General features: G+C 42.0%; 1 protein-coding gene across 1 annotated transcript; it reads left to right on the forward strand.

Moving 5' to 3' along the window:
• The first annotated feature begins 1853 nt into the window (after positions 1 to 1853).
• On the forward strand, positions 1854 to 23596 carry LOC119903383 (tomoregulin-2-like). Its single transcript, XM_038719514.1, has 7 exons — positions 1854 to 1923; positions 2452 to 2638; positions 14248 to 14396; positions 16266 to 16325; positions 16572 to 16701; positions 20759 to 20917; positions 22753 to 23596. The coding sequence occupies exons 1-7, from the start codon at positions 1854 to 1856 to the stop codon at positions 22847 to 22849; spliced, it is 852 nt and encodes a 283-aa protein (XP_038575442.1). The 3' UTR covers positions 22850 to 23596.

Here is a 23596-nt window from a genome sequence, read left to right on the forward strand (position 1 = left end):
TTCGGATGGATCAGGGCTATGCTATGCTAACTGGTCACAGTAAAATACAACAATAGCTGGAATAAAGTTACAGATAGAACTCACCAGGTAGTTCAACTTCCTTGCTTTCTTTTCTCCAGTAATGTCCAGTTTTGTCCGGTTTTTATATAAATACAAAGACAGAGCTCTAGGTGCCGACCAGCGATAACAACAACAGTGGAACTGGATGTGCACAGAAGCTAGCTGCTGAGAAGCTCGAGTGTTGATAAATCAACGATGTAATCCCAAAAACTATAGTTTTAAATTAGCTTTTTACTTTATAAAGCTTTTTACTTTATAAAGTAAAAAGCTAATTTAATAAAAGCAGTTTACTCCAAGCTCCTCCCATGAGCAAACGGCGTGACAGGAAATCGCGGCTCTCCGCGTCTTTGCATTGACTTTGTATGTAAACGCTCACTTTGCTTTTAGTCTGAAAGCACCATTAGAATGAGCCATTTCTATGTACATACACCGCTGGTCCTCTACATGGAAGTCGCCTTGTTGCAGTGCCATGTTTCTACAGTTGCACAAAGAATGAACTGCTCTACAGAGCGCGTTTCATCACCACGTTAAATACGTACGAAGAGGTAGTATTAGTAGTCTGGTTTGTCATCAGAGAATTGAAATTTGGACAAATGGAGGCCCACACGTCTTATTTAGCACGAGAGCCGACAGATTGTGTTGGCCACCGTAGTTTCTCCTGAGCACTTGCAAAGGGAAGGTTGAGCAGCGAGTGAGTCGTTTATTGCAATCAGATCAGATGTTTTTTCTTGTCTTGTCTTGTCTTTCAAAACTTTTTGATAGCATTTCCCATCTGTTTTCATATCAGGCATAAAAATTAACAAATTTCACATTTAAGATTGTTATTTTTATACACATAGATTTGAAGAATTGGCTAAATAAGCTACTAAAATCAGTTCAGCATTCAATAATGTCGTGGAAGTCACAAGAGACAGATTATAAAATTAATCTTTGTAGCAGAGAACAAGATGTTTCAACTTGTTTTCCCTTGTATGGGTCACAATGTAATTTGATGGCCTCTTTCATTAGACGCGCTCTGTGAAAATGTGTCCTTTTAAACCCCACACCTCCTGTTTGTAATACATTTTTCTTTCAAAAAGAGTCTGATTGTAAAAATTATCATCAAATGGCAAAACATTTTTGGAGAAAATTCCAAGACAATTCTTGAATTCTTGAATAGATTAGATTTCTAGTGCCAAAGCAGCATCATATGATAAAGGTAAAGCAAACCAAAGCTGTGAATACAGAATGTACATAGCGCCACCTGATTGCACATGTTCAGCATCCAGAGGAAAAGCTGCCTCACCGCCACAGCTGCCTTCCAACACCTGCAGCTTCAGACTCAGCTTCAAAAGGAATAAACACTGAAAGCAAAGGCAGGACGTTTGAAAGGAGCTTAACATCCTCAGCAAAGGAACTTTTCACTCATGTAGGCTGCATTGTGTTTTTGGACACAGGCAAGAGAGGCAAATGAAGCAGTTGGGATAATCTGACCCAACAGCCACAAAATCCAAGCTGAGAGCCATGGAGGAGGCAAGTCAAATGCTAACTAGATTCAACGCTGAAAGACGGCGAAATAAAGTTAAGTGACTTTGACCTTCAAGTAAGAGTCAAATCCAACTTAAGCTTGACAGCGGAAAATCAGGTTAAACCTCTCTACCAGAGTTCTTTCCAATTCATCCAGCGTGTCGCCAGGGATCACAAGAAATAACAAAAGTTTCAGACGGGAAAATGAAAGCGGCGACACAAGGGAGCAATGCATGGTGGCAGCAGTGTGGGTGCTTGTGCATGTGTGTGTTGGGGAGATTAAAGATATGACATGGGGAAATGATGCCAAGTTCCACCTCTACGTCTTCTTTTCCAAAGTTGTCCTCACGGGCCCTAGTAAGTTTAAAAATAGAGCTTTTCTAATGGAGAAGAGGGCCAAGGGGAAAGAGAAGAGAGAAAGTGTACAGAGACTTGAGGAGTCCTCTGTGGTAGCAGAATGCAATTTGAGATTGGCCAGATTGCTTTTTTTTTTTTCTTTTGGTCCCTTCTCCCCCTCGGCCGCTCATGAGGCGTGATATGCACCGGCGGGGTCCCTAAGCCGCCATAAGCCTGACGCCAGTACCCACCCCGCCTCCGTGGAGCCGTCGCACTCACAGCACGAGAAAAATCAGCGCGATGAAATAAAAGAGGGACTCGAAAGAGATCAGCTGGGATATTGGGAGTGAGAGATGAGAGTCAGGAGAGCAGCAGGAGAGGGTAGAGAAAAGGGGAAGGAGTGAAAGAATAAAGATAGCTTCGGTGGGATTACGGCAGGATATGGCAGAATGTAAATGCATGGCTGAATTCTCACGGTCACATTGCATTGTGAGAGGTGCTTTGTTACGGGCCTTTGTTACCGGTGTGTCCTCCCTCTGAATGAACCAGTTTGGACAAATATACTCACAGTCAGACAGGAAGTGTCTTGGAAGAAACAGGCGCTGAATGTTTTCCTCTGTCTCTCTCCGTCACCTTTAGGAGGAGAGGGCTCAGCCGAGGCAGGGCAGAAGGAAACGTCCACCTGTGATATTTGCCAGTTTGGGGCTGAGTGCGATGTGGACGCCGAGGATGTTTGGTGAGTTTGCACACACAAGCACACCCACAAAATCCATGCTGTGTGACCCCGGTTGACCTACACAGCTAGACTCAAGTCATCTTGACACCTTCTAACATTTTTCTATCAATAAAAGAACCTCCTACATTTGTTATTTGAAGCATTTTAGCAAGTTTGAACACTAAGAATTTAGATTAGAATTCTTCTTTATACTGCACACCCCTGCCGCCGAACACCCACTGAGGTTCAGTGCATGGTTGACCATTTCATTTAACCTCAATTACTAGAGCAGGGCACGGAGAGAGAAAGGAGATTTTCGCTTATTCTGGAAATCCAATTACTATCCTTACAGGACTTGGCAATGTCAGGCCAAAAATGACTTTGACTCACACAAGGAAAACTAGTTCAGTGAAGAAATAACGAAATTTAACCGTTTATTGCAGATGAGACTGACGCAGGTCCCCCCCCCCCCTCCTCGCGTGCATTAGAAAGGAAGTGGCAAAAAACATCCTCAGGGATACATAATAAACATGTGAGTGCAGAGCCCAATTCGATGAAGACTCAACTGGTGAACTGTTTCCTGCACCAGACAATAGCATCAGTGTATTTGCTTTCTACAGCATGAATGAAGCTTAAAAGAACCAACATTGCTGATTTGGTGTGGAACGAGGATCAGCTGCTATCAGCAAAAGGAAGGCAGTGCTTATAAGAAATCCCAGACGTCCCGCTAGAAATTAGAAGTGCCCTGGGAGTATGACTCTATCAAACGGCTTGATGTAATGGAAAGATAATGTACCCTGGTGTGCAATAACCGTAATGCCAAGGAGCGGTTTCATGAGGCATTCTGAGCCTTGTTGCAAATACCAAACAGCTGGAGTCCACTCCTCCTCATGCCACCCACTTTCACAAATGCACCTTAATATTCTACTAAAACATAGAAATGGATTTATTGGCAATTTCTTAATACCCGAAGGTAGAATCCATAAGGCAACGACAGCACACAATGTACTGCAGACGATCTCAAAAAACTGGAAACATAAAAAGAAGATGGAGCCTAAAGCACATGCCGCATAAGTGGAACAAAGGCAATTACATACTGTGGGATGTTTGCCTGCACAATAAGAAGACAGTGGACAATACAAGAGAGGCAGCCTAAGTCAATAATGTATCTCGTTAAAAAAGCAGTTGACATAAACAGGCATATGAATATTTCAGTGTCCCTTCTTGTAAAACGGAAACTACAAGTACTCTTTAATCTTTCAAAAGCCCCAAGGTGTTTTGATAAGAATGTTTCTGGTGAATAATCAGATAGGTAATTGCAACCTAACAGCAGGTGATTTTCATCAAACAGCAACCGAGCGCTGGCGTAGCGTAGGATCATTTTGATTAAAATGACAGGTTATTCTAATCAGGCGCTAGCTGATTTTAATCAAACAAACTGTCAGTTAATCAAACAGGGAGTGGCGAGGGCTGTAATCAAAGGCCAGGTGACGGTAAAGTGATGTGTTTGTAATAGTGCATTATTCTTATTTTCGTACAAACAATACAGAGTGATAAATAAATGCTGTTCTGTAAATGGTGAGCCACTGTATTAAGTGCTGTGATGCTTTCTGATAATCAGACTGAAGTGCCATTTTGTTTTCACTTCATTAGTCAGTCTGGCGTTTTATTCATGTTAGTCGCGTTCGGCTTGGGTTTTTTCATTTTGCCCTAACCGATCAGTAGCAGGTGATTTATCCTTCCTGCCAATGTTGTATTCAGCCAACACAGAAGCTCCGTAAGAGGCTGCCGAGAGCAATTAACTTAACAGTCTGTCATGTTGATGCAAGACATGTTCTTTTTTTAAAGGACTTATTCACATGAGAAGGTCAGCACCTCTCTCTACAGACAGGCGAAGGTTGTTTCCTGCTGTTTCCTGCATGTGTCCTAATGTTAAGCCAACCGACCAGCCTCATAGTTAATGGACAGATGTGAGAGTGGTGTTGAGTTTCTCATCTAGCTCTCGGTAGGAATGGGAATTGGCGTATTTCCCAAAATTTCTGTCGGGATCAGACTCTATGATCGCTGCGATCGTGGAGTCTTATATTCTTGCTGTAACTCGGCCAACAGACATGGCTACACGCGTGATGTCTTTCTTGAGTTGCATGACATAGTGCAAGCGACCATTTACTGGCTTTTTCTGGCTTTGGCACAGGACTCCATATTCTTAATCCCACCTAAAAAAGCTCCAACTGGCTGATTATTAATTTATTTGAATTGCTGTGCAGCAATTCATTGGTCTGGAACCATGCTAAACTCAACTAACTATAAAAGCCTCCATGCAATGAATGCATAACTTATCAAACTGTAAACAAATGCCGAGACTCATAACTGCTGGTGGTGTCAACGATATTCTATGTGGCCTTGGAAAGTTTGATGTTTTTCTTTTTTTCATACCTCATTATTATTATTTTTATACAAGTTGACAGCATAAAGGAATGCAAGCCTATTATAATGAAAGGTTTTCATAATGTGCTGAGATATGAGGCTCTGACTTTCACGGAGCAGTCTGGTCAGGAGAAAATTGCTATTTCATTCATTTATCATCATTTGTGACTCACCATCTGGATTGAAATTAGGAAAAGAAAAATATGCCCAGGGATGTGGTCGAAATACTGTATGTTAGTTGAACCAATTTTTCGCTGAACTATACTGCATTTGACCCTGCTGTGGCGAAGAGCCTTGCTATCCTTACACCACCCCTCTGTAGCTCTCTGTACTCTGGAGGCAGGCGGCAGGCAAAAAAGACCAATTTACCCCTCAAGGATCAATAGAGTGTCACGAAAACCCATTTAGATCCATTTGTGGTGTAAAACTGTAATTACCCACAAAAACCCATGCTTTCAAACCCATCAATAGCACCCACCGGTGTTGATAGAATTAAGGTAGAGGAGGAGCAGATAGCGAGCTTGTCATAGAGAGGGGCTGCAGGGACACTTGCTGTGTGAACGCTGGGTTTAGACCTCCTGAGAAAGCAGCTAGAGGCTTTTCAAAGCCGGCACTTGAGTCCTTATTGAAGCCCATTCTATGAAGAACAAAAGGGAATTTCAATGAAAAGCCAGACAAGTCACAGGCCAATGGGAAAGGTGGGAGACTGCCTTTATTTCCTTGAGCAGAGTCCCTGCACACACACACACACACACACACACACTTGGCACAGGAAGATGAACTCAACACTCTTAATCCCACCTAAAAAGCTCCAACTGGCTGATTCATCTATTAATCCACTATATTGTTATTATTATGGCATTACTACCTGCAGCACCAACTATACGTTTTACATTATAACGACAGCAAGAAATCCTTCTGCACCTCCGTTTGAGGAGAGACCAAAGAGATGGGTGGCAGTGAGCTTCTATAGTGGCCCTCTGTTTGAAAAGATGAGCTGTCACGGGAGATTTATGATTGTGTCCTTATTTCGATGCATTTCTCCGTGCATATTTTTGTTTCCCCGGTTTATACAGCAAACGCCGAACTTCGTGTAAATTGTCTGAAAGTCCGAGCCATCCAAAAAATGCTTTCACACCAGAAATGAACCGAACCATGGTTCAGTTTGATCCGGACCGAAACGACCTCTTTTTTGCCTTGAGAGGTTTCACACCTGCAATTTTGGTTTGGACCAAACTGAAAAGCCAGAAAGTCCGGGCCAAACGAGGGAGGTGTGAAAGCCCCCCATAGTGACCAAAATGATCACATCAAAAGTACTGAAACACACACTGAAAGCACTTCACCAAGTTGTATATTGAAAACCTCAAATACAGTTAGCAGCACTGTGCACTTTATGTTTGCATAAAGATTAAAATAATAAAAGCCAATAACTTATGTAAACATATGAAAACCATATCAAATGAGCATTAACATTAAATATGTTTATAATGACCCCATGTGCAATTTGCATAAATACAAATAAGTCTAAGGAAGACAGGTGATTTATATAAATACGGAGAATCTTGTGTAGGAGTCTGCAGAGTTTCTCCTGTTTGAACACTACAGCCCAAAAAAATTCAAGATATTTTTGGGGGCATTTTTTGCCTTTATTTGAGAGGACAGTGGATGGAATGAGGAACGAGGGAGAGAGATAGGGGGCGACACGCAGCAAAAGGCCACAGGCTGGATTCGAATCCGGGCCACTGCGGTAAGGACTCGGCCTTGTACGCGGGGCACGCGCTCTACCAACTGAGCTAAACGCACCCTGACGGCCGTGTTTTAAAGGAACAAAATATGTTGGTTGGGAGACTAAATTACGTTGCGTGATATTGTGTGCAATCTGTGTGTGCTGTATAAATGTGAGTCTGCAAACACACATGCATACAGCAGCGGAACAACATGTAGTGTTTCAAGAGTAGGTTACAAGTTGTTAGCGAGTCACATAGACAAACTGTGTCGTTTTTCCGAAGTCCCCACATCCATTGAGCTGAAAGCTAACTTACCCCGCATTCACTGTAAAGTGATTTGATTTGATCAAGTTTCCCCCAGCACTGTTATAAAAAGCAAAATCCGACCAGACTTCAGACTGGCTGGAAAATCTTTATGGGAGCTCCATGTGTGCAACATGCGTCTGAGAGACTAACTTTGGTTGATGCAGGACAGTATTTACCGTGAGTTCTTCAAAGCGTGGTAACCAAACACGTTTTAATGATCATTAAAATTTGAAATGATAATACTGTCGGGAATTTTACCGTAATTTATCATGTTCATTTTGTGTGTCTTTGTGGTTGTTTTGCATCTTACTGTCATAGTTTTCTGTTTCTTTGCGTTCATTTTGTGTGTCTTTGTGGTTGTTTTGCATCTTACTGTCATAGTTTTCTGTTTCTTTGCGTTCATTTTCTATGTCTTTGTGGTTGTTTTGCATCTTACTGTCATAGTTTTCTGTTTCTTTGCGTTCATTTTCTATGTCTTTGTGGTTGTTTTGCATCTTACTGTCATAGTTTTCTGTTTCTTTGCGTTCATTTTCTATGTCTTTGTGGTTGTTTTACATCTTACTGTCATAGTTTTCTGTTTCTTTGCGTTCATTTTCTATGTCTTTGTGGTTGTTTTGCATCTTACTGTCATAGTTTTCTGTTTCTTTGCGTTCATTTTCTATGTCTTTGTGGTTGTTTTACATCTTACTGTCATAGTTTTCTGTTTCTTTGCGTTCATTTTCTATGTCTTTGTGGTTGTTTTGCATCTTACTGTCATAGTTTTCTGTTTCTTTGCGTTCATTTTCTATGTCTTTGTGGTTGTTTTACATCTTACTGTCATAGTTTTCTGTCTTCATGTTCATTTTGTGTGTCTTTGTGGTTGTTTTGCATCTTACTGTCATAGTTTTCTGTCTTCATGTTCATTTTGTGTGTCTTTGTGGTTGTTTTGCATCTTACTGTCATAGTTTTCTGTCTTCATGTTCATTTTGTGTGTCTTTGTGGTTGTTTTGCATCTTACTGTCATAGTTTTCTGTTTCTTTGCGTTCATTTTCTATGTCTTTGTGGTTGTTTTGCATCTTACTGTCATAGTTTTCTGTTTCTTTGCGTTCATTTCTATGTCTTTGTGGTTGTTTTACATCTTACTGTCATAGTTTTCTGTTTCTTTGCGTTCATTTTCTATGTCTTTGTGGTTGTTTTGCATCTTACTGTCATAGTTTTCTGTTTCTTTGCGTTCATTTTCTATGTCTTTGTGGTTGTTTTGCATCTTACTGTCATAGTTTTCTGTTTCTTTGCGTTCATTTTCTATGTCTTTGTGGTTGTTTTACATCTTACTGTCATAGTTTCTGTTTCTTTGCGTTCATTTTCTATGTCTTTGTGGTTGTTTTACATCTTACTGTCATAGTTTTCTGTCTTCATGTTCATTTTGTGTGTCTTTGTGGTTGTTTTGCATCTTACTGTCATAGTTTTCTGTCTTCATGTTCATTTTGTGTGTCTTTGTGGTTGTTTTGCATCTTACTGTCATAGTTTTCTGTCTTCATGTTCATTTTGTGTGTCTTTGTGGTTGTTTTGCATCTTACTGTCATAGTTTTCTGTTTCTTTGCGTTCATTTTCTGTGTCTTTGTGGTTGTTTTGCATCTTACTGTCATAGTTTTCTGTTTCTTTGCGTTCATTTTCTGTGTCTTTGTGGTTGTTTTACATCTTACTGTCATAGTTTTCTGTTTCTTTGCGTTCATTTTCTGTGTCTTTGTGGTTGTTTTACATCTTACTGTCATAGTTTTCTGTTTCTTTGCGTTCATTTTCTGTGTCTTTGTGGTTGTTTTGCATCTTACTGTCATAGTTTTCTGTTTCTTTGCGTTCATTTTCTGTGTCTTTGTGGTTGTTTTACATCTTACTGTCATAGTTTTCTGTTTCTTTGCGTTCATTTTCTGTGTCTTTGTGGTTGTTTTGCATCTTACTGTCATAGTTTTCTGTTTCTTTGCGTTCATTTTGTGTGTCTTTGTGGTTGTTTTACATCTTACTGTCATAGTTTTCTGTTTCTTTGCGTTCATTTTCTGTGTCTTTGTGGTTGTTTTGCATCTTACTGTCATAGTTTTCTGTTTCTTTGCGTTCATTTTCTGTGTCTTTGTGGTTGTTTTGCATCTTACTGTCATCGTTTTCTGTTTCTTTGCGTTCATTTTGTGTGTCTTTGTGGTTGTTTTGCATCTTACTGTCATAGTTTTCTGTTTCTTTGCGTTCATTTTCTGTGTCTTTGTGGTTGTTTTGCATCTTACTGTCATAGTTTTCTGTTTCTTCGCGTTCATTTTGTGTGTCTTTGTGGTTTTACATCTTACTGTCATAGTTTTCTGTTTCTTTGCGTTCATTTTGTGTGTCTTTGTGGTTGTTTTGCATCTTACTGTCATAGTTTTCTGTTTCTTCGCGTTCATTTTGTGTGTCTTTGTGGTTGTTTTGCATCTTACTGTCATAGTTTTCTGTTTCTTCGCGTTCATTTTGTGTGTCTTTGTGGTTGTTTTACATCTTACTGTCATAGTTTTCTGTTTCTTTGCGTTCATTTTGTGTGTCTTTGTGGTTGTTTTACATCTTACTGTCATAGTTTTCTGTTTCTTCGCGTTCATTTTGTGTGTCTTTGTGGTTGTTTTACATCTTACTGTCATAGTTTTCTGTTTCTTTGCGTTCATTTTGTGTGTCTTTGTGGTTGTTTTGCATCTTACTGTCATAGTTTTCTGTTTCTTCGCGTTCATTTTGTGTGTCTTTGTGGTTGTTTTGCATCTTACTGTCATAGTTTTCTGTTTCTTCGCGTTCATTTTGTGTGTCTTTGTGGTTTTACATCTTACTGTCATAGTTTTCTGTTTCTTTGCGTTCATTTTGTGTGTCTTTGTCGTTGTTACGCATCTTACTGTCATAGTTTTCTGTCTTCATGTTCATTTTGTGTGTCTTTGTCATTGTTTTGAGTCTCTTTGAAGTCGTTTCATTGACTTACACATTCAACAGAGGCTCAGTGATTACTGAACTCACATATTTAGTGCCACAAAGCAGTGCAATATTATTTTCTTGTGTGTGTGTGTGTGTGTGTGTGTGTGTAAACATATTAGAGGCCTTTTCTACCTCTAATCATTTGTATACATATAAACACATTCTCTCTTCTCTCTTTCTCCCCTTTTCTTTCTCTTCCAACATTGCTGATTTGTTCTCTCTGTCAGTATCGCTCTCCAGCCCCACCCCCCACACCCCCCACACCCACCCACACCACCCACCCATCATGCCGTCTGTTTGCCTCTCTCACTCATTTTTTTCAAAGGATTACAGTAAAATTTGAGGCCAAGGATTATGAAAATCAATGTTATGTTCAGTTGCAATAAGGTTTGCTGCTAAGGATTTGTACACATCATGAGACAGTCAGTGGATATGTTGGACTCAGCCGCTGTGCATGTTTGTGTGTGCGTGTGTGTGTCTTTACATGTGTGTAAAGTGGCCTTTTCAGTTGAGAGCCAGCAGACAGTCTGGGGGCGGAGGGACTTTGATGGGAGGGGAATAATTGCAAGGAGCTAATCAATACGACACATCCTGCTAAGATAGTAGCTTCATGCACACATGTCACACACACACATACACACACACTTAGGTATGTACGGTACACACATTCACACATGCCCCTAACTTTCATTTAACACTTCTCTCCCCCTTTGTACCTCTCTGCAGAATGTGTGAAGCAACGATGTGTGTGAGAGAGAGAAAAGGGGAAAAGCAAGGTTTATCACGAAGCAATTGCTTTTCTCGTGCATGTATATGTCTGTTTGTGCACGCCTGTCCGCAGGTGTTCAAGTGTGTGTGCGAGCAGCATTAGGATGTGTTGACGCACTGCAGTCTAGTGGTATAGTGCCTATTGTGGAGAAAGTGAGAGGCCTCATTAAAAATGTATGGAGCCCAGACATAAGCCACCGACCAACAGCGGCCTCGCGGGATGGCCGAGACTCTGAAAGCTCTTCTGTGATGGGTTGTGGAGGGTGGGAAGGGGATGCATTCATACGTGTGCTGTATTAAGCCTACACCTATACTTTTTACAGTGGTGGATGTGTGGAAAATTTCCTTTCGAGCTCAGAAACTCTCAAGATTTTGATTCTTAGTTCCTTGCAATCTTCTCGCTGCCTCCTTTCATGCTGAAACTATTCTCATTTAGATACTTTTGTGATAACGCAGACACTTTAATTGTAAATCTAATCTTGTCTTGAGGGTGGCTGCAGCAAAATTAGAGTCTGTTTTATAATCTTTAAAGGTTAACCCCTAACTTAATTTTTTTTCTGACTTGCCTCTAGTGATATCTAGCTATGCAGATGATTTGGGCTTTAACTGGTTTTGAGAAATCTGCTTGGGAAATCTGCATCCACCTTAAAGGCAAGCTTAAGTATTTTTCAACCTGTACCCTATTCCCCCGTGTTTTTTGTGTCTTTGTGACTAATTGGGACAGCATTTGTTTTAAATTGGTTCAGTATTGAGCGAGCACGGCAGCAGTGAGACATTGCTGCAGTGTAATCCTTGCGGGCTATTGCGCCCCGTCACAGCATGTCCACTAAAGTGCTTGTATTTGCCAGTGACAGGCTGAGATTGTTATTAGAAGTGTCTGACAACATTATGGAAAGGATCCCTACAGAGGTAGACCTTCTAAGAGTAGGATCCTTTTTGTCGCCGGTATATCGCCCTGTTCAAAGCCACCAGACTCCATTGACAAAAACAGTAATTTGAGTAACTTCAGCATTTGCCTTCAGCCAAGAGGAGCTAGGGTCTGTGCTTTTGAAGTAGCATCAGTGTACATTTTGCATCTCAAATGAGTAGTGACATGTCTATTGCCACGGGTACATTTTATTCTACCACTGTGTATTTTGCAAACTGAAAATTCAATGTAAAGTTTTCAGGCAGTGTACACAGGAGAGTCTGACACTTCTTTCAGTTCAGGGTTCCCTTCCAGTGAAAAGCTTGGCACATGTGAAAACGCAGATTGCTAGCGAGAGAGAGGCGGGCCAAACGCACTGACAGACAGACACATCAAAGGCGCAGGAGTACAGAGACAGAGTGCTGAAAAGATTGTTTTTTGACAGCCGTATACATTTTTGCCAAGTGTCACAAAGTATTTGTGTCGGTTCTGCAGTCGTGCATCGATGTAGTCATACCACTGGTTCAAAACTTTATACCCCTGATTGGAAGCAAATGAAAAATCATTTGTGGTGAAAAAATGACCTTTAAAAATTTCAACAGCAAACCATCTTTCCGCAACGATATCCTCACAATTCATTGTAAATGGCTATTTCTCCATTTACAATGAAAACTGTTGACAGCGAGGTCTGAAAACCTCAGCAAATAAAACCCAAACTATCTGCATGGTTAGAGATTGTCTAGGGGTTGGACAGACCCTTGTGAACTGAACCTTTAAATCACGGTGTTACAGTCTCATTGTGTAACCCTCTGCAGTGGCAGGTCAATCACAGCTGCGTCGGCTCACCTTTAGTGTCATCTGGGATTGTGGATATTGCGCACCTTTACACAACCGTGTCTTCTCTGATGCATAACGAAGCCTTTCTTCACATCATTCTTACTTTGCTGATCCATCATTACACCAGTAGCTGAGCACTGCCACGCTTTGCTGCATGGCGTTTCAATCAGCATCAATGTCAGCAGTAAGATTCATCATGGCTGATTGTGAAGGTATCTGTGTGTGTGTGTGTGTGTGTGTGGGCACACGTTTATGTGTTGGCGGGCGCCCACGTGGGCGTGTATGCAAATGCAGCTGTAAGACAGCTGAATGCCTGTGCTTTACAGAGAGCTTGGCACCATGGGAAAATGAAAAGACCGGGAGAATAATGACAGATTTATAATTACAGAATCTAGCGTTCAGCGCTACTCAGCAGCAACTCTCTGGGGAAGGCAATCTGGGTGTAATTTCTGCTGATCAGGCCCACCGCACACTTAAGGTTCATACTACACGTACACTAAAATACACACGTGCCCACACACATACGAGCACACGCACGCAGGTGTGTGCGCTCGCTCTCTCGCGGACGCGGGAGAGCCTGCGCTGACTCGCGCGCACACAGACACACAAACATGTCTCACACTTAAATTTCACAGAAAATTGTGGTGCGACTGCAAATTTGCCAGCTAATTTGCGCGAGCTAAAAGCATCAAGTGAGCGCCTGATTTACTGAGAAATGAATGTATTACAGCCTGCCACAAAACACACCAGAAATATCAGATTTCTGGAAGGAAGTAACTGATTCAATATACAGAGAAGACAAAACAGAACTAATTTGAAAGCATACGGATGTAAGCAGTAATTTGCCACACACTTTTAATTTGACTTTTACTCAGTTATGTAGAAAAGCTTTTCCAAACTTGCACTTAATGTAATTATCTGTTGTAAGCAGTGAATGCATTCATTTCAAGCTAATCAGTGATTATAACTTGCTTGATGAAATGACAGAGAATTTCCATTTGAAGGTAATGCAGGACACACTTTCGTGCTCAGCTGTGTCATTTGATACACCAGTAATGCCTGATCATTTTTAGAATTTCTCAGCTGAGTGGGTTTTGTTGGAGGACATTATAAAGACATGGTGTAATACCAGAAGCAAGCTGTTCTGCAATCTTCAGTGACTTTTTGTCCCTGCTTCAGTGTGCGTTCTGATAATATTAGCTTAGAAGTTATTATTTTCCATTTGAGTTATTTTCAATGTTATCTAAAATAAATTATGTGTCTGAAAGCTTGAGAATGGTGGCTGTTTTTTTTTTTTTTTGCTACAATTTCCTCCACAGTACTAAAATGTACAGCTTTGTTATCTACAATTCTTTCATTATTAATAGCTTCCTGCCATTGTAATGCTACATCATTTGTCAATCAAGCCTTCTGTGCAGCCTGTCTCTTTTGTAAATTTAAATCCATTTGCTATTGTGTCAGATTGAATGTGCCAAAACCCAGTCTGAACAGGATTACTATGCATGGTCCAACATCCTGACGGAGTGCAAGCTGTACTGCTTTTTTATTTATTTTTTTCGGCCTCATTTTTAATCCCCTAACGAATTTCGGTCCCTCACAATCAAACACACACATAAGTCTTTCAACGATAAAGATGCACTCATTTATTTTAGATCTCGACCTGGATGATAAATAGGAGGTTTGCTGCAATATTATTTCTTGTTATGCAGGTGTGTTTGCAACATCGACTGTTCCCACATCAGCTTCAACCCGGTGTGTGCCTCCGACGGTCGTTCCTATGACAACCCCTGCCAGGTGAAGGAGGCGTCCTGTCAGAAGCAGGAGCGCATCGAGGTCAAGTACCTGGGCCACTGCCAAGGTCAGACCCGCACACACAAACACACGCATGCATGCATTTATACGTTCATTCCAGAAGACACAACAACACCTTCACGCACACAGCGGAAGCCGTCAATCTGTCGGGCAGGTGTTCACTTCAAGTTGAAGTGAGTCCGTGGGAGCAAAATGAGGCAGCTTGCACAGCTAACCGCAGACACCGTGATTCCATATCTCCCTCCAGCCGCAGTTCCAACATCATTTCATGATTACATATATTTTCACTCAATCATATTTTGGAATAGTGTGCAAACATAATCCTCCAAACCCCACATCGCCTTCGCTGCTGTGCATATTGATAATTTAATCCCCCCCTTTTTTGGTCTAGTTTCTTTCATTTGGGTGCAGTATTTGTTTGTAACGGTTCCAGGGATAAAGTTATTTTATTAATCTCTGCGGTGAAATCCCTAAACTGAGTCATATTGCTAATCCACATTGGAGAAGACAAAGGCACATAAGAATTATTCTTTTGAATATGATTTTTTAATTATTTTAGTGGAGGTGTGATCCACTAACATCTTATTTTTTTCTCTGGCTGAGGCTGCTGTCAGGAGGGAGGGAGACTTCTCCATAGCCGCAAACCAGGGAGGTGTTCAAATCTCCTTTGTCAGCAGCAGTATGAGTGCATTTGCAAGCTTTTGATCGGCTCTGCGCCCACAAACAGGACAATTTATCGAGATGCGAGAATCACGAAGGCTTTGAGAAGTAATAAAGCAGTCAGGGCTAACCAGCTCTGGAACACATGTTCCCTCCACGTTACCCCCTCTGGGTCAGACCACCCTGATCAATTTGATCACGCCTCCACACATACTGTTTCAGTCTGGGAAAGTGGAGAGGGAAACAAATGTCATGAAACTGAGGAATTTAGACCTGTGAAAAAGTAAACCTTGTGTTAGCAGGGATTCAAAGTGGCACCTTGATATTTAGACTGCTGCTTTCTGTGGTTCATGCGTCGCTTTATATTGAAACCGTTTTACATTTTATTTTTTCTGTTTCTGGAAATAGCCCTGCTCTCTGCTGTATCTGGGACAACAAAAAGTACTAATGAGCCTAAGATTTTTCGTTTATGCACTTGCAGCATGTGTTGTTTCATCAAGACCTCAAGTTGTCATCGCTGTGTGGAGGTAGGAAGAATTAAAGGAGGAAGAAAGAACATTTTTGTAGCGTCTCCCCTCTGAGCAGCCTTAAAGTTCATTTGGTCTAATATTTGATTTTTCTTACGTGGATGTCAAACATACAAGACACTAGCTTCTGATCTCACCGAAACGCTGCTGTGTTTCTTTTGTTTTGTTCTCCTCCGGTGCAAATAAATAAGGAAAAGAAGGGGGGGAGAAAGAAATAGTGAATAAAAAGCCTCAGACCTAGGTACATGTCTTGCCAAAATTGCATCATAAACCTGGGAAACACTTTCACAGACTCTGTTTGATGGAATGGATTCGCTGACCACGGGAAAAAAATCAATTACAATAAAATGATAATGATTGGACGGAGATTTTGTCTAGCCTTTGTGAAAAGAGGAATTCAATGTAGCGTCAATAAGGTGTGCAAAAATGCATTATTTCCTCTGATCTTTTGTACCCGACTCTGCTCCATTCTACCCTTTGTGCAGTGGAATACATTAGTGGCGATGGTTTCTGACTTTTGAAGAGAATAGTTCCCATTTATACACATTAACTAAGCAGGTGCACACACCACATGAACCTTTTGTTGAGATTATAATTCACATGCAACTCTCTGCACCTGCAACGGCATCAGTCTGAACGTGTCACCCACAACGGAGGTGGGGTTGGAACTATAGGAGAGCTTGTCGTGACCTGAGTTTAGTTTGAATGTGTCTTGTGGCTTTTCCCAGGCGACATCATAACGGGGAACAAAGGTGGCGATGGACACTTCGCGCGGACCGACCTCACCGGTGAGTGCATGTTTAAACGGTGGCGGATTGGCAAACAACATTTTCAGCCACTCAAAGCTGCATCAGCGCTAATTCTGTTCAGTCTCTGAGACTTTTCTCTCCCTTTACCCGTTTCTGTCCTTGACTTTGTTTCATCTAGTCCTCTCTTTCTTACTTTGTTGTGTCTTCCTTGTGGAGTACAGTAATGTATGTGCACAGGCGGCCATGAGCAGAAGTATTTATGATGTTGTGTATGTGTTTACGCAGTAGAGGAAAAAGAAGATCAGAGGAACGGACTGGCCCGCGGCTTGTACATACCCTGTCCAGATCACTACAAAAACTACTGCGTCCATGGAGAGTGTCAGTTCCCCAGTATCCTGGCCCAGCCCTCCTGCAGGTACACACACACACACGTACAGTATTACTATGTTTGTGAGGACAAAGGATGGGTAGGGATAGGGCAAACAGAAAATGATACAGATACTACATACATCACTAGTATTTTGGTGGAATTTGTGCCTTTTTTGACAATGTGGACCATAAGGAGGTGAAAAGAAATGAGGGGAGAGAGGGAGGAATAATATGCAACCAAGGTTCCCAATCAACTGAGGCCATTGCAATCATAACATATGGTCTGCATCTTAACCACCATTGACCATTACAGTTAATGCCACAATATTTGAGGACGAGTTTTGAAAAATCCTACTGAAAAGCTATGTAACCTCACACTGTTTTCTAAACATGGTATAATTTTAGCATGATACACTTAAGTTGGGGCTACTGATTATTAATTCATAATAAGATGAATGGATTTTTTAATGTATCAATAAGGCTATATTTGGAGTAGCTAATTATGGGTTACCGTGCATGGATCCTTATATGGCAATCAATTAGACTATATTACTCTTAGATATTATTGCCTACATTGTTTTTACAGTGTAACTCTTATAGTAGCGCAGCTGTTAACAAATCCCACATAAAGCAAAAGGATGCTGCAGACACTGAAACAAATTGCATAATATAAGATTTCTAATCACTTGAAACATTGAGAACGTGCTAGGGAAGTGCTGGAGCCCATTTATTTTTTAATCAGGCTTGTTTATCTTGTGTGAATACAATGTGCTGAGAGGGGGAAGAGCCGGCTGTTGACCAGTCAAATATGCTGCAGTGCTTCACATTAATCCCATGTTGGATTTCTCACTCCTAAATGAGGATGTTGGCGTTTCCTTCCCCTCACGTTATGATGTGGTTTCACGAGTTTCATTTTGATTTGTTGATGATTTCATCTTGAGAGCCCACACTCTGCCGCACCGTCATCTGTCTCCCAGTGATAATACTTGGCTGTAAACGCACCACCATGCACCATCATTGATGACTGACACCTCGAGTGTATCATCAGCAACTTCCCAGAAGTTATGAAATACTTTGGTATTGTTTACAGTAGCAAAAAAAATATATAAAACAGCAGGCAGCTGTTAAAAAGCTCTGATAAACCCACGGTACACTCAGCACCAAGCAGTGATTTGGCAACTAGCTGGTGTGGAGTGCTACTCCTTATCAGTGCAAACAGCAGAAAACAACCAGTTAAAACGAGCACAACCACAAAAGATATTGCTTTGAAAAAAGGGACAAAAAGCTAAAGAGCTAGATGTTTCCCTCGGGGGTTGGTGGAGACCAAAACACAGGTATAAGGAGATTCAAAGATGGATTTACATTGGCCAGAAACGCGTTAAATAGACTTATATATTTGCCATCGCTACGTCATAAGGTGATAAAATGTTAGTGTTTGTTACAGTGTCCGCAAGTGGCCAAAAATGTTAATGCAGTGTTTAACATGTCCATCCATTCATCTATACCCGTTTATCCGTGCAGGGTCACAGGGGGTAATGTGACCGCTATATGCCTGCTACTTACTCCAAACCTTGACCTAACCCTAGTCCTAATCTAGTCCTGACCCTTAACCATCTCCTTGATATGGGTTTGGCCTTCATTTTGACTATGATAACTTTGTACTCAACAATCCGAGCTAAGATTTTAATGTAGCTCAATTGTTAATAATTACTATTATTATTTTTATTATTACACGTCACATGTCCAAATTGCACCAAATGCGACACAGCGTTCCCTTGGATCTGCAGCACGAACCATGCGTGATGTTGATGGGATGAAACACAACCAGACACACACAGATTCCTGCCTATTGGAGAGATACTAGTGTTAAATAGACTAACACATATCACGAGATGATAATATGTCGTGTTTACATTGTCCACAAGTGGAAAAAACATGGCCCCTACGTGCCTAATCTTCCTCCAGCCCTTGACCTAACCCTATAGTCCTAAACCCGAGGCTTTGTTTCTTGGCCTGTTTTTTCTTTTTTCGTAGTGGTTCCCTCATCTCAGAAAATGACTTTGGTGAATACAACGTTATCCAAACCAGTACAAACAATGGCTAGTCAAAAAATATGGTTCAATCAATTGGATATATCCTATAAAGAGGCAAGGAGCAGCACGATAAGTATAGAAATACAAAAGAATATGCAGCAAGCGAGCAAATACAGACACACAAACACATTTACAGAAAAGCAGTCACACAGGCGCAGATGAGAGTGCACTTGAACACAGGCAGCACAAACATGCATTTACACAAAAGCACAATGAAAAATTGTATTAAAACTCACCACCCACACGCAAACACACACGCAAATACACACACACAGTCATGTATATGGTCTACCAGGTCTACCATCTTTTACAGCCTGGTAGTTTAGCAGCCAGGGGATCTTGGTATCTCCCTCCGTCTCTCTCCTTTCTCTCTAACCTCGCTAGTCAGCTCGCCCTGCCAGACACTCTTGTTGCATACAGAGAGGGAGTGGGTCTCTGCTGCCCCCTACCGGCTGCAGGGACTGGAGGCGGCATCCTAATGAGGAGGGGAGCGCAGTGGTCTCTGTGGGAGTGGTGCACGTCTGTGTGTGTTCATGTGTTAGGAAACAGAGCACAAACCCCAAACAGAACAAGGCTGCAGTGTTCATCTCACACACTCTCAGGTCGAAGGGATAGAGAATGTGAAGGAGACTGAGTGTGAGTCTGTGTGTTTGTACCGAACAAGGATATGCAGGTGTTGGTGGGTAACAACCTCCCCAGAGACAGGGGAGGCAGGTAAAGACATGGAGAGGGAAAGAGAGATTAAAAAGGAGACCATTTTAGCTCCTCTCTGAGGACAAAGATCATCTCCATTAGTCTCTCTCTCGCTGCCTCTGTGTGTGTGTGTGTGTGTGTGTGTGTGTCTAGCTCTCTGAGACTACATCCACACTAAGCTGGATGAATCTGCAAACAGTCTGTGAAAACAGTGTGCGTCCACACTGTCTTTATCAGGTTGTTTTTAGAAAGCTCGTCATCCATACTAAACTACCGTAACCACCTGAACCCTTCATCTTCATCATCTTTTGGTCAGCAAACAACAACAACAACAACGCTGTTGTTTATAGCCAGCATCTGTTAAGGAGCCAGACAAGTCTCGATTTTATGAGCGCAATATCGTGTGATAAATGCAGCTTGAAGACAATACCTGTAATGTGCAACTGGTTGTACTGTATATTTATGTAGAATTTTAATAATAACCTTCAGTTTTTCCCATCTGTACTAAAATGTGAGGCTGGCATTTTTTTTAGATCCACTTTGAGAACACGAAAGTCCTTATTTTAGCCCAAACCATAATCTTTCTCTGAACTTTCTCTGAACCAAACCGACCATTAACCATGGAGGTGTCAAAGGATAAAACAGAATGATTGATTTTTAACTGTTTTGGAAGATGTACAAATAAGAAGGTCCTGCCGCTAGGGGGCGTCAGATACTAAAATGCTATGTGTTGTTGGAGAGGACGTGGAAAAACAACTTCATTTGTCATTTAATTCTGAGGACTTGTTGGATACAGAGTGACTGTTGGCTTGCGTGTCTACAGCTGGGGATATAAACTGCATGCTACTACTGAATTGGAGACTTTGACAGGCGTGGAGAGCGGTAGGTTTGCTTTGGAAATCGCCAAAAACAACAAGGCTGCCGAGTCAATGAAATGAATGAAAGGAAGCTCCTTGATGTCGTCTTCACTATCAATCAGCTGCCATCAGAAACATGCAAGAGACAAATCTAAGAGAAAATGATGCCTTTTTAAATGTGGCTGCTTAGTGCGAACATACTCACACGCTCTCTCTTCCTCTTTTCCCTTGCCCGCTGCAAACCTTATCCGTCACGGTCATAAACAAACGAGACAAACAAAGAAAAAGCACAGTCACACAAACGCATTGTTCCGCCACAATGTCAGGTACCAGACGGCTGCTGACGTTTCACTTAGAAACACAAAAATAATTAACCTGCTAACCTCTCAGTGCAACAAATGACTTCCTATCTCTCTCTTTTCTTTCATCTCTCTTGTGGGGCTTGTGTGTGTGATCTCAGCTGTCACTCGGGTTTCAGAGGCCCCCAGTGTGACATCAAAGAGTACAACGTGCTCTATGTGGTGCCAGGCTCTGGCAAACTGCACTACGTCCTCATCGCCTCTATCATTGGAGCGCTCCAGGTGGTCATCATCTGTGTGGTGGTGCTCTGCATTACCAGGTGAGTCATGCCCGAACAGACACACAGACAAACACAGCTTCCTAATGAGCCTGGGAGCCAGTATTTTCCGTGTAGCGTGTATTTGAGAGTCACAAGGGGGGCTGTGGAGCTCCTGAGCCGGGAGGAAACAGCTGAAAGGTCACCTTGCTTGCACCACAGAGGGAAAGTAGTCCCTTTCCCTGTGGATACACACCCACACGACTGACAGCGTGTGCGTACAAGCGTAGATACAGAGATATCTGTGTAGGCAAGCAAACTCACTTGTGTTTGAACAGGCGTTTTGTATTCACAGTAGAAGCCCACACACACACACACGCACACACACATATATAGCCGGCAGCTTGTCTGCCTCCGGCTGACCTAAGCAATTTATGACATTTAATAAAAGATTTTAAAAGAGTTTTGGCCGAGACGAAACTGCTCCTCTGAGCAAAGTAGGGGAAGAGGAGGGACGAAATGAGAGAGGGAGCAGTTGTAAAGGGTGAGGGTGAGAGGGTACAGAGAGAAAATAAAGAGGGAGAGAGAGAATTATAACACTGAATACAACCACCCTGCCGTTAATGCTTCCTGCTGCTCAGTGATAATCATTTAAAGCAAAAAAGTATAAAAATCCTCAGCCTTGTAAATGTCCACAGTGCATTGTGGGGCTCGTAATTGTATCAGTGCAGTCTAGTGAATGGACAAATGTGTAAATGTGTGAATGAATCTATGCAGACATACATGTCAGTGCGTATTGACTCGCTCACCTCAGTGTCCTATCTCTGTTGGACAGACTCTAGGCTATAGTTCCTGTTTTGTGTTTTATGAATGTTGCAGGAGTTTGTATGTGATTTCCACTTATTATAAAGACTTGCCATTCACTTAAAGGACAAACAGGTGGGAGTGGGAAAGGTCATCTCCATGCTTTGCCTCCTGTGTGTGACATTCTGTCACATCACGGAAAAGGTCCGCTCGAAAGGGTTTCACTGCAAGATCCCACACACTTGGATATCGTGCCTGCTGTTGACAAGTCCTATAAAAAGACCAACACGAACAATGTGTTTGTTTGTTTCTCGAAACTCAGCTATTGCTTTGCACTCAAGGCAATTAGCTTCATGAGCAGCAGTGAGTGTTGCAGCAAGTTCTTGCAGTCTTTTTATGCCCTGGGCTTGGCCTCTCAGGCTAGATTTCTCAGGCTGTTGAGTCAGGCTTAAACAGTACTTTATCTCTTCACTTTTTTCAGGTTTAAAAAAAAAACAAAAAACAAACAATCCATGTATTTAACTAAACTGTATATCTTTTTATTTACTTTTTAAATTTAACATAAATTAAAGACATGTCAGTAAAAAACTTGTATTTTTAGTAAAGATGAACATGATCTAACAAAGTTTGAAGTCACTATCAAAGAAACTAAAGATGTATAAACAATACAAAGAGTTACATGGCAGGAGTGACTCAAAATACACAACAGTGTTCATTTACATGAAGCAACATGTCACCCAGAGCACTGGTGTGTTTTCGAGCAACAATGGAGCTCTTTGACATTGGCCTTGGCTACGCAGACAACTAGGGCTGACCCCGAATAGTCGAAGATTTGATGCTTCGATGGGCGGAGCCTGATTCGACTGAAAAGAATAAAACTTTCAATAAATGTGTTAACATAAAATTGCGTAAATAAATCCAACATTGTAACCCTAACCCTGGGTCGTCGGTGTGCATGTGTAGACGTAGCATGTATGTGTGCATCGGAGTTGCTTGAGAAGGATCTTTCACAGCTGCAGTTTCTTACAGTAGCATATAGCTAACCCCCTATGTGTATCTTTTTGCACCCCTCCCCTACCTTCTTCCACGTACAGGAAGTGCCCACGGACCAACAGGATCAACCGGCAGAAGCAGAACAATGTCCACTTCAGTTCAGAGAACACCATGCGCGCCTCCACTCGACTTATCTGAGCCCAGACACACCAGACAAGAGAACCCTCCACTCTCCGGAGCGCTGCGGCGTTAGATGTTCCCCGTTGTAGGCCAACCCCGCGAAACTTAGGATCTGCATCCCCTCACTCCTCGCCCTCTCTCCCAGTATGAACTTTAAGAATACCCGGGGAGGACGGTGGCGCAGCAAAGACCGAGCTGGCGTAGCAGTCGGCGATGGGACTCGACGCGTGGTGTAATGTTGTCATCAGTCGCCGACGCCAACCGCCCAGTTGCCGATGTGTCTCCTTGCACCTTGTCACTTCCGCCCAGGGTTTTTCTGACAAACTGAACCACGAGGTGTCGGGGGAGGGGGGGGACGAGGATACTGAATGTGTGTGTGTGTGAATGTGTATTAGATGTGTGAGCTTTGTTAGAGGCGGGCTAGCCGGTGTCTGTTGTTTGTAGATGAGGGGTTAAAGCAAATCGGGGTAGTGCAAAGCAGGGTAACAGGCTTTAAATGAGGTGTGTGTTGTTTGGTCTGGGAGAGGGGTGGTGGGGTGGGCGTTGGGGGGGCGTGGGGTTCGGGGCTACACGTGATGCCTTGCACTTTGTGTTATAGGAGACCTTTGACAGAGGGCACAATGTTATTATAGAGCTCTCTGTTCGGTTGTGACGATGACGTCAGCTTCTGTATCTTGGGTTCTATTTACAATAGTTATTACTACATTGTGTTGATGGGGTCATTTTTCTGTAAATGTAAATAAATAATTTATATCACGAAATGTA

Source organism: Micropterus salmoides, unplaced genomic scaffold, assembly GCF_014851395.1.
Source record: "Micropterus salmoides isolate LMB-PRFRI ecotype aquatic unplaced genomic scaffold, ASM1485139v1 Ms_hic_scaffold_149, whole genome shotgun sequence".
Classification (NCBI taxonomy): Eukaryota; Metazoa; Chordata; class Actinopteri; order Centrarchiformes; family Centrarchidae; genus Micropterus; species Micropterus salmoides.